The sequence below is a fragment of the Aptenodytes forsteri genome, unplaced genomic scaffold, assembly GCF_000699145.1.
Source record: "Aptenodytes forsteri isolate BGI_AS27 unplaced genomic scaffold, ASM69914v1 Scaffold260, whole genome shotgun sequence".
In the NCBI taxonomy this organism is placed as follows: Eukaryota; Metazoa; Chordata; class Aves; order Sphenisciformes; family Spheniscidae; genus Aptenodytes; species Aptenodytes forsteri.
The window spans coordinates 90,981-101,577 of NW_008795557.1; the positions used below are offsets into that span (position 1 = coordinate 90,981).

At 58.1% G+C, this 10,597-nt stretch overlaps 2 protein-coding genes across 2 annotated transcripts in view; one reads left to right on the forward strand and one right to left on the reverse strand.

Moving 5' to 3' along the window:
- LOC103901296 (1-phosphatidylinositol 4,5-bisphosphate phosphodiesterase gamma-1-like) overlaps positions 1–9,104 on the reverse strand; it is a 20,038-nt gene extending 10,934 nt beyond the window's left edge. Inside the window, exons 1-7 of the mRNA XM_009282156.2 lie at positions 8,338–9,104; positions 2,085–2,234; positions 1,882–1,975; positions 1,714–1,761; positions 987–1,071; positions 774–854; positions 648–682 (exon numbers count right to left, since the gene is read on the reverse strand). Of these exons, the coding sequence (XP_009280431.1) occupies positions 648–682; positions 774–854; positions 987–1,071; positions 1,714–1,761; positions 1,882–1,975; positions 2,085–2,234; positions 8,338–8,557 (713 nt within the window). The 5' untranslated portion in view covers positions 8,558–9,104. The remainder of the gene's footprint in view (positions 1–647; positions 683–773; positions 855–986; positions 1,072–1,713; positions 1,762–1,881; positions 1,976–2,084; positions 2,235–8,337) is intronic.
- Positions 8,692–10,597, forward strand: part of ZC3H3 (zinc finger CCCH-type containing 3) — a 204,738-nt gene continuing 202,832 nt past the window's right edge. Inside the window, exon 1 of the mRNA XM_009282171.1 lies at positions 8,692–8,902. Coding sequence (XP_009280446.1) covers positions 8,692–8,902 — 211 coding nt within the window. The remainder of the gene's footprint in view (positions 8,903–10,597) is intronic.

The window sequence follows — 10,597 nt, forward strand, 5'->3', positions numbered from 1 at the left end:
CAGGTTGGACAGGGCTCTGAGCAAGCTGATCTAGTTGAAGATGTCCCTGCTCATTGCAGGGGGGTTGGACTAGATGACCTTCAGAGGTCCCTTCCAACCCAAATTATTCTATGATTCTATGATTCTATGATCCCTGGCACCCATCCCTGCTCATATCCCCGCTCACATTCCCGATCCCATCCCTGCACTGATCCTTGGTCACATCCCTGCTCCCATCCCCACACCCACCCATGCTCAAATCCTTGCTCCCATCCCTGCACCCATCCCCACTCACATTCCTGCTCCCATCCCTGTTCCCATCCCCACTCATATCCCTGCTCCCATCCCCACACCTATCCCCGCTCAAATCCCTGCTCTCATCCCTGCACCCATCCCTGCTCATCTCTGCTCCCATCCCCTCTCCCATCCCTGCTCATCCCTTCTCCCATCCCTGCTCCCATTCCCTCTCCCATCCCTGCCCCTCAGACCACCCTTGCCATCCCCACCATCCCCTCCAGCCCAAGCCTGCCCCGATGCTGGGAGATGCTCCGGGGCCACGTGCACTGCCCGGACCCTCTGCTCTCCCCAGGCTCTGCATTGCCCACCCGATGGATCCGACCCTTGGAGGCTTGGCCGGGATGGGAGCCGCTGGGCTCCCAGGTACTCACCGCAAGGGGAAGGAGAGCTCCAGCTGTTCGATGACCTGCAAGGCAAAGGAGGAGACCGGGCTTAGCTGGCCGGGGACACGCCACACCGGGCGGGAGATGCTTGGGAGGACAAGCCATGGCTCTTACCGACTTCTGTGCATCAAACATCAGGTTTTTGTAGAACTGGATGAAGTGGGAGAAAGTCATCTCATTCCTGGCTTCCACCTCCTGCCAGAGAGGGTGATGCATGAGAGCAGGGCCACCCGACTGGAGCCAGTGACACCAGGGCTGGCTCCAGCCCAGCTGTGGGGGCTTGAAGACCTTCTCCACACATAGCAGGGGTGCCCAGGGTGGTCTTACCACAAGCTTGTCCCGCAGGAACCTCATGTTGGGGACGCGGTAGTTCACCTGAGGCAGCATGGCCTTCAGGTCCTTCACTGTGATGCTGCGGGAGGGTGAGCCAGCGTCAGGGCACCGGCCAGACCCCGCAGAGGATGGATAACCCCTGGATGGGTCTCAGCTCCCGACATCGGGGATCCCACCCCAAATCCTGGTGCCAGTGTGGTCTCTGGCATAGGGCTCCCACCCTACCGGGCTGTGGATCTCCGCAGTGGCACAGGACCCCTAATTACACGGGATCTGGCACGAGTGTGAGCAGAGGGTTGAGGAGAGGGAGCACGCCCAAGAACCAACTGGGTGCTCTAAGCCATCATCCCATCTGGAGGTGATGCCCATCCCCATAATCTTTTAAGTCCAAATTCACTTGATTTGGGGTTTTTCCTGACTTGGGGAGATGTTTATGGGCTGCATTAATGGTCCAGCCCTTCCTGGTGCTGGTGGAAATGCAGCAGCGGGCGTGGGGGCATCGGGGTCCCTATGGTCCCTACAGCAGCAAGGTGGGGACTTGCACTTGAGTCTCTGATTTTTGGTGCCTTCAAGAACCCCAAATAACCTGGTACACCCTGCCCCACAAACCCCGCTCCCAGCCTGGCTCAGCCTCCAGATTTGGGGTGCAACTGGGGGGATACGGCCCTGTCCAGCCAAACCCACTGGCCACTTCCCAACACAGGGCCATGCCAGTGCTCACCTGCCTTCCCGTGACCGGTCCATCCCATCAAACTGTTTCCGCAGCCACCTGGGAAGGAAGGGTTGGACAGATGGTGCTCAGCCCCAGGGGGGACCAAACCCAGGCGGGTTTTGTTCCCCAGACCTCCAGATGGGGACTGGGAAACGGGACCCGCTGGTCCTTTCTCACCTCTCAATCTGCAGCGGGGTCTGGGCTTTCTGGGTGTCTGCCACCAGCCAGTTGAGGCCCGTTATCCACAGGTTGATGTCCTCCTCGCAGAAAGCTGGAGGAGGAAGAGGAGGGTGGTGAGGTTGGGATGGGGTAGATGGGATGCTGGGGAGGGGGTGAGAGCCTGAGGGTGGCTGGGGGGAATGGGGAAGGAGCCCACCCACCAGCCACACTGAGCGTCCGCAGCCTGAAGTCCATCCCGTAGAGGATGATGAAGCACATGGTAAAGTCGAGCTTGCGAGCGTCCTCGGGGTAGCGCTCAAAGTCCCGCGAGTTCTTCCCCAGGCGGATCTCCTTGATCTCCCGAATGTCGACTGCGGGGAGAGAGGGACATGGGACTGTCGCCAGCCACCCTGCTACTGCAGACATATGTGTGGGGCTCAGGAAGGCTGTGGGAGATGGGACTGCCAGGACACCACATGCCCTCTGGGAAGCCTTGTTCCCAGGATGGGGTGTCCCCATGGCACTGCCCATGGGTGTGTGATGGTATTGTGGGTGCTGTGGCCATGTGTCCTCTAGGGAGATACGTCCCCGCTGCCCTCCAGTGATGTGTCTGTTAGTGTGATGGCACCACAGGTATTGCATTTCCTTCAGGGAACCATGTCCCCGGAATGGGGCATCCCCGTGGCACTGCCCGTTGGTGCATGATGGCATCATAGGTACCATGGCCATGTGTGCCATAGGTGCCAGGGATCCGTGTCCCTGGGACAGGGTGTCCCTGCAGCACTGCTGCAGTTGCGTGACAGCACCATGGGTGCCATGGCCATGTGTCCTCCAGGGAGCCATGTCGCCGGGACAGGGCATCCCTGCAGCACTGCTGCAGCTGTGTGACGGCATCATGGGTGCCATGGCCATGTGTCCTCCAGGGAGCCGTGTCCCCAGGACAGGGTGCTCCTGCAGCACTGCTGCAGCTGTGTGATGGCACCACGGGTGCCATGGCCGTGTGTCCTCCAGGGAGCCGTGTCCCCAAGACAGGGTGCTCCTGCAGCACTGCTGCAGCTGTGTGACGGCACCATGGGTGCCATGGCCATGTGTCCTCCAGGGAGCCACATCTCCAGGTCCTTGCAGCTCTGCCCCCAGGTGTGTGATGGCACCCCACTGCTGTGTGTCCTCCAGGGACCCATGTCCCCAAGATGGGGTGTCACCACAGTGCTTCCCACTGGTTTCCCTGCTTTGTGGGTGCCATGTGTCCACCAGACTCAGCCAGCCCCATCCCAGCCAGCACATCTCCAGCTGCCTCTCCCCTGCCTTCTCCTCCCCAAGACAGACCCTGCTCCAGGGCAGGCTGAGCTCATCTTTTAATTGAAGACATCTGCCCAAAGGTGGCAATTTGGAGCCCTGGCAGTCCGGACCACAGGGCGTTTCTTTCCTGCCGTGCTGCTCTGTCATTATCTCGCTATATAAAGCCCCGCCGGCGGCAGGAGGGCTGGGTTTCCGGACCGCGGTCTTCCTCACAGCTACGCTGCTGGGGGAGATTTCCAACCCCTGGTTTTGCCAAGCAGACATGTCCCACCAGGAGCAGAAAAATAATATGATGATATTAGTAATAATACCCAAAGTTGTTCTCGATACCCCGAGCATCACCCCTGGGCAGCTTTGCCCTCCGGGGCTGAGGCGCCGGCACCGGAAAGGACTTTGTGCGGCCGAGGGCGGCCGGACCACCGCGCCGGGGTATTGTCCTGACGAGGAAATGGGTCATTTCCCGGAGAATTTCCAGCCCGGCCACGTTTCCGATGCGGCGGTGGGGAAGGGTGCAGGCATGCTGGTGCCTTGACAGAAACCCTCAGCCTAATCCAAAGGGGATAAATAAAAGGCGAGCGCAGGGAGGAATAAGGGATGGGGGAGAAATCGGGCTGCTTAAGCAAGAAAAGAGGTGCAGAATAGTTTTTCTTGGCAGAAAAGCTCCGGAAAACACTGGAGGTTTTATCCAACCTTCCCTCGCTGGATGATGACAAGCCAAATTTCACGAATCGAGGTGAGATTTTAGCACACGTGATACACAGGAGGCCTGCACCCCTGCATGTGCTTTGTTTTGGGACTAGACCTCAAGAAATGAAACCCCGTTGCTGTCTCCGTGCAGCCCCCATGGCTCAGAGCAAACCTGCTTTGGTATAAACAGGCAGATATTTGGGAGTAAAAATGGGTTTATAGGTTAAAAACCAGCTGCTCATCCCCAAACCTGCCCATCCACAGGGTGCTGGAGAGGGGTGAGGAGCCGGCGGCTACTGGGGCTCCGCCAACATGTCTCAACGCAGCCATCCCCCCAGTTCAACAATGCCAGGATCTGGCCTTGGAGCCAACCTCTGGGTGCTGCCAATAATCATAGAATCATCGAATGGTTTGGGTTGGAAGGGACCTCTAAAGGTCATCTAGTCCAACCCCCCTGCAATGAGCAGGGACATCTTCAACTAGATCAGGTTGCTCAGAGCCCCGTCCAACCTCACCTTGAACGTTTCCAGGGATGGGGCATCTACAACCTCCCTGAGCAACCTGCTCCAGTGTCTCACCACCCTCATTGTAAAAAATGTCTTCCTTTTATCTAGTCTGAATCTACCCTTCTTTAGTTTAAAATTGTTGCCCCTTGTCCTATCACTACCGTCTGTCCCCATCTTTCCTCTAGGCCCCCTTTTAGTATTGAAAGGCTGCAAGAAGGTCTCCCTGGAGCCTTCTCTTCTACACGCTGAACAACCCCAACTCTCTCAGCCTTTCCTTATACCAGAGGTGTTCCTCTGACCATTTTCTGTAGCCTCCTCTGGACCCGCTCCAACAGGTCCATGTCTGTCTTATGCTGAGGACCCCAGAGCTGGACGCAGTGCTCCAGGGGGGTCTCAGCAGAGCGGAGCAGAGGGACAGAATCCCCTCCCTCGACCTGCTGGCCACGCTGCTTTGGATGCAGCCCAGAAGACGCTTGGCTTTCTGGGCTGCGAGCGCACGTTGCTGGCTCATGTCCAGCTTTTCATCCACCAGTACCCCCAAGTCCTTCTCTGCAGGGCAAATAGCCCAGCCCCACAAAGAGCCGAGGGAAGAGGGAGCGGCGCGGGGCTGCACAATGCAACGCGGCCGGTGGCTTCCTGGAAACCACATCTGCAGCGGATTTGCAGCAATCATGTCAGAACTATGTCTCCAAACTCCTCCCTGCATTGTCTCAGGGGTCCCGGGCGATTAAAACACTCTGGAAGTCAGTTCCAGCTGCGAAAATCCCTTTTCTCTTCTAATGCAAAGTGAGCAGCGTGGTGCAAAGAAGGTTTTAAATATAGGGATGGTGGGAAGATGATGTAGGACCAGTGGCTTTTAGGGATGCTGAGAGCCTGGGAGTTTTCTTAATGCATTAGGAGAAAAGCAAAGCAAAGCGAAGCGGTCGGAGGGAATAGTTGTGCTGGGAAATCCCACTGGCCTGGGCAGATCTGTGGTGGCACGAGCTATGTTCCCTCGTGTTCGCCTCAGTCACCCCTTTTTGCAGGACACGTGGCAGCTCAGACCCTCCTGTACAGGGGGGACTGGGTGACTGCATCCCCCAGGGCTTCCCGTGGTGGTGTGAAGCTGATTTAAAACCTGAAATAAAAGATTTCCTCCTGGTCCAGCAGCGTTAAACCCCATCTGGATTTTCTCCTCCCCAAACGGTCCTATTTCTAATTATTTGGCGTTAGTGAGGCTGGAGGTGTGATCCCAATTAGCTGTCGTCGTGGCAAACCATCCCTCTGAAAATGCTCTTGGGCTTGCCAAGCTGCCTTCACCTCTATTTCTTTTAATTTCTTGTAAAGATCCCTTTTGGGCTGTTTTCCACTAGATTTCATTCTTGCACTGGGGACCAGGGTCTGCCGAGGGCGACGAGCTGGAAACCCTCCGGGATGAGGTTAATTTTGGAGGCGATGCTACAGGCAAACCCATCGGCATGGACACGCGTCCATCAGCTGCTTAATGAAGCGTGTAATTAGCCTGCATGGTGCGGTGCATCTCGGGGAGAGCCAGGATCCGTGTCCTGGCCCTGCCAGTCCTTAACAGAGACATCAACACTGTTGGTCGTCCCCGCTAATCCCTCTGCAAGCGGGGTGCCTGGTTGAAGGGGGGATTTAAAATGGCCCGGGCAGGCGTGAGGTCGGGCGTGGGGTGGGAGCGAGATCCCAGGGTTGAACAGGAGATCCTGGCACTTCCATAAAATCACAGCGAGTGGGAGGATGTGCGAGCACGGAGCAGGGCTGGACCACGGGGTGAAGATGTTCCAGCCCAGCACAAAGACCGGGATTGCTCCCACCCAGGGCTGGGGGAAGCGGGTGGTGGGGTTGGATGGCAGGATTGTACCGTTTCCAGAGGGATTTTCCTTTTTTTTTCCCCTTCTGGATGACCTTGGAGGATGCCCACTCATTTCCACGGGGGCGATTGCATGGGAGAAGCCAGATCCCAAGGCACCGGTGGGGAAACTGAGGCAGGGCATCGGGAGTGACCCGAGACCCTGACCTGGTGGTGTGCAGTGCTCCTGAAAAAAACCAAGGAGCTGGAAACGCATTATTTCCGTGAGCGAGGAACGAGCTCTTCCCCATGTGGACCAAAACCGCCTCTCCAAAAATGGGTGCACTTCCTCCCCTTGCCCATCCCTCCTCCTCCTCCTCCCACAAATCTGCTCCTGAGCCCAGCAGGTCTGGACAAGCACGGATCCTGCTCGTGCCAACACTCATCTCCAGATGCCACCCTCCTTCTCGACTCAAAGCCTCGCCATGGCCGACAATCTGGCTTGGGGTCGGCCCCTCTGAGCGGGAGCTGAACCCTCCTGGGGATTTTGCTCTGTCTCACACAAAATTATCGGTGGGTGGTGATTTTTGGGTGGGTGATTGGTGATTTTTAATGACACCCTCTGAGCCCCCCCAGGGAAAAGGCACCTGTCATCTCCCAAATCTCTAGGGTGGGCTTTGCCATCGTCCAGGTGAGATGATACCCCAAAACTGCGTTCCTCCCCACATGGGGATATGGGATGAGGTGATGTATAGGTCCATGTCACCCCAACCCCATGTTTTCATCCATTGGCTCTTCTTAGCTCAATTTAAGAGGAGTTGCAAGCCTTGAGGTAACAAGCAACCAGTTAACGAGCACCAAGGCATGGAGCCCCACCGATGCCCAGCAGTGGGAGTATGCCCCAACAGCCTACTAGCCACCAGCAAATCCACAAATAAGGGTGATTTTTTATGGATGCTCCGGTGGGAGCATCTCCTGTGCCGGATGCCAGTGCCACCAGTCCAAACTTTGCATTGACATCATTAATGCATGTGGGGCAGAGCCCAGCTGGCCAAGTTCTCTCTGGGCTGCATGGGGCCACCATCATGCTCCACCCCATGCTGCTGCCTGCCCTGGAAGTCTGAGCACCCCATTTTGGGGGTTAAAAGCACCGTGAGCAGGCAAGGTGGTGGCCGGCTCCTTTACCTCCTTGCCAGGGAGGGTATAAAACCCCAGGGATGAAATGGCAGCAGCTTGAGCCCCACGGCAACTTAGGGATCATGTGAGGCTGGGATGGAGGAGGTGAGGGTTGCTCAGCCCAGCAACTCCTGCATTTATATCTCTGGGCATCCTACCATGGCCAGGCTCCCCACCATGGTAGGGCATCCCACTGTGGCTGGGCATCCCACCATGGTAGGGCATCCCACCATGGCAGGGCACCCCACTGTGTCCAGGCACTCCACCATGGCCAAAGATCCCACCATGGTAGGGCATCCAATATGGCCAGGACCCCACTATGGCCAGGCTACCCACTGCGGCTGGGCACCCCACCATGGTCTGACATCCCACCGTGGCCAGGCTACCCACCGTGGCTGGGCATCCCACCATGGCCAGACATCCCACTGCAGCTGGGCACCCCACTGTGGCCAGGCACCCCACTATGGCCAGGCACCCCACTGTGGCCAGGCACCCCACCATAGCCAGGCACCCCATTATTTCCAGGCACCCCACCACAGCTGGGCACCCTACCACGACCAGGCATCCCATCATGGGCAGGCACCCCACCATGGCCAGGCATCCCACCAAGGCTGTGCACCCCACTGTCGCTGGGCACGTTGCCATGGACAGGCACCCCATTGCAGCCAGGCGCCCCACTATGCCCAGGCACCCCATTGCAGCAGGCACCCTACCACAGCCAGCCACCCCACTGTGGCTGGGCATACCACTGCAGCCAGGCATCTCACCACAGTAGGGCACCCCACCATGGCCAGGCACCCCCCTCCCAGGGACCGCATCACGGCTGGGCACCCCACGGCCAGTCACCTCACCACAGCAGGGCACCCCACCACAGCCAGGCACTCCACGGCCAGTCACCCCACCACAGTAGGACATCCCACCATGGCCAGGCACCCCACGGCCAGGCACCCCACTGTGGCCGGGCACCCCACCGGCACATCCCCAGCCCACAGCGCCGCTGCCACTGATACTCACTGTCCCCTTCCACCTTCTCGGGCGTCCGGCTCCAGATGATTTGCCGGGTCTCCAACTTCACCTGGAAGGTCCTTCGCTCCGGCCTCTGCGACTTCTTTTGATAGAATAAGGTGAGGACGGTGCCTATCTCCAGGCAGCGGAGAATCCTGCCCATGTCCCCTGCCTCCATCCTGCTGTCCTCCAGAAAGCCATTGACACTGTTGAGCCTGGCCACGGACATCTTCACTGCGCGGCCATCGCCCGGCAGAGCCGCAGAGCCGGGGTTGTCTCATGCAGGAGAGGACGAACCAAATAGCCGAAACCTCCCTGGGGATTTTCTCTGCTCGCTCCAGGCACGGGTTTCCTCTACGGCCGATGTCCCCTCCACCGCACCACGGCCGCGGCACGGAGCCGGGCTCGGCGACGGGGAGGAAAAGGGTGGGCTGGAGGTGCCGTGACCTTCTCGTCGAGGCTGAATCCGGCCCTGGCGTTGGCATCCAGTGGCGGTGGGAGAAGATGGGCAGTGCCAGCAGCGATGGCCTTGCAGTTCAGAGCCAGGGGGGAGAAAAACCATCCGGCCACTGCAGTATGGCGGGGGCACCTTTGTGGGTGAAGAGGGTGGCGTGGGGGGAAAACCCAGCTGAAAAAAAGCAAAGTCACCCCAAAACTGATGGTGCCTGCGTTGAGGTGGGGGATCCCCCCGGCCTCCGGGCCAAGCGGGGCCGGGGTTGGGAGAGGGGTGCGGCGAGGGTGTGCCGAGGGCTGCTCAGCCAGCCCGGGGAGCAGCGGGGTCCTGGCGGGGCGGGAGGCGGGATGCGCTCCCGCCGGCCGCCCGCCACCCCTCTCCTCCGCTCCTTAATTTCGGGCTGATGAAATGGACGCCCAGAGGAAACTGCAATCACACTTGGCCGGAAAGAGATCAGAAAGGAATTTAAAAAAAAAAAAAAATGCAGGATCTTGGAGAAAGGAAAATCCGAGCGGGCGAAAAGACGGCTGAGGGTGACATCTAGAGGAACTCAAGATGGGGACCAGCTTTGTGGGGGTGCCCCAGGCCCTGCTGCTGGCTGGGGGACATCCCGGGACGGCGATGGGATTGTCTGTGTGGAAATGTGGTTGTTTGACAAAAAAGGGTTAAAGATAAGGAAAGCGGCTGCTGTGGTTTTAGCTCCTGGCTGTCCCCACCATGACGCTGATCTGGGACTGAAGCCCCATGAGTGACCGGGACCAGAGTCACTGCTGTTATGAGTTTTGTCCTGCCTCAAATATATGGGAAAAAAGGGGCTGGGGACTGCAGTGGGGGGAAAGAAACACAGCCAGAGAGAGGGGGAAAGGCAACGGGGGACAGGATTTGGTGTCACAGCCCCTGATTTGTCCCTTTGATGGGTGCTGGATGGGCAAAGACCTGCTGGTGCTATGCGGGCAGATACTTTGTGCAGGGATTTGGGGGAGGCAGGGGTGTGAGGTGGGACCGGGGGTGTGGGGGGTGCGCAGGGACTTCCTTCCTAGCCCCACGCTTTGAGGATTTGGACCAGGAGGGGATCTTGCAGTGCTTGGACTCTGAGACTCCTGGAGCATATTGGGGTCCCAGTGATGGAGGCTCAAGCACCTGGGGGTGCTGGTGATGGAGGCTCAGCAGAGCCAGGGCTTGCCACCAGCCCTGGTGGGAGAGAGGACACAGGATCTGCCGTGAATAGGGAGCTGTACAGACCGTTTCAGGCCTAAAATCCCTGAAAAACCATTTTACTCATTAAATACGGGACATGTTTAGAGTTGGTCTGAGCCCTCCAAAATCCTTATTCCTTCCCCAGAGGCTGCCAAGATCCTCCTGGCTTGCAGGTTCACTCCCTGCTTATGGGAGCCATTAATTTCTCTCCTCCATGGAGAAGAAGTCCTACCTTTATTTTAACTCTCACCTTGCTGGAAACATGGCCTTTCCCCTCCCTCATCCCCCAGCCATACCTGATCTTCTTATCCCAGAGGAGCCCCAAGCTCCACGGCAAAGTAGGAGCAGTTCAGAATTGGCCACCAAGCAAGGGACGTGTCCCAGCATTGAGGAGGATTTAGGGTCAGGAGAAACGTCCCATCCGCGTGCGCACCCATCAGAATTGCAGCAACAAGAGCTGAGGAGCAGCCATGGCCCCTATGGTGGTGGCATGTATGGACCCAATGGAAACCACTGGGGTCCCCAGTCTCACGGCATGGGGTGTGCCAACACATAGAATCAGAATCATTTAGGCTGGAAAAGACCTTTAAGATCATCGAGTCCAACTGATAACCTAAC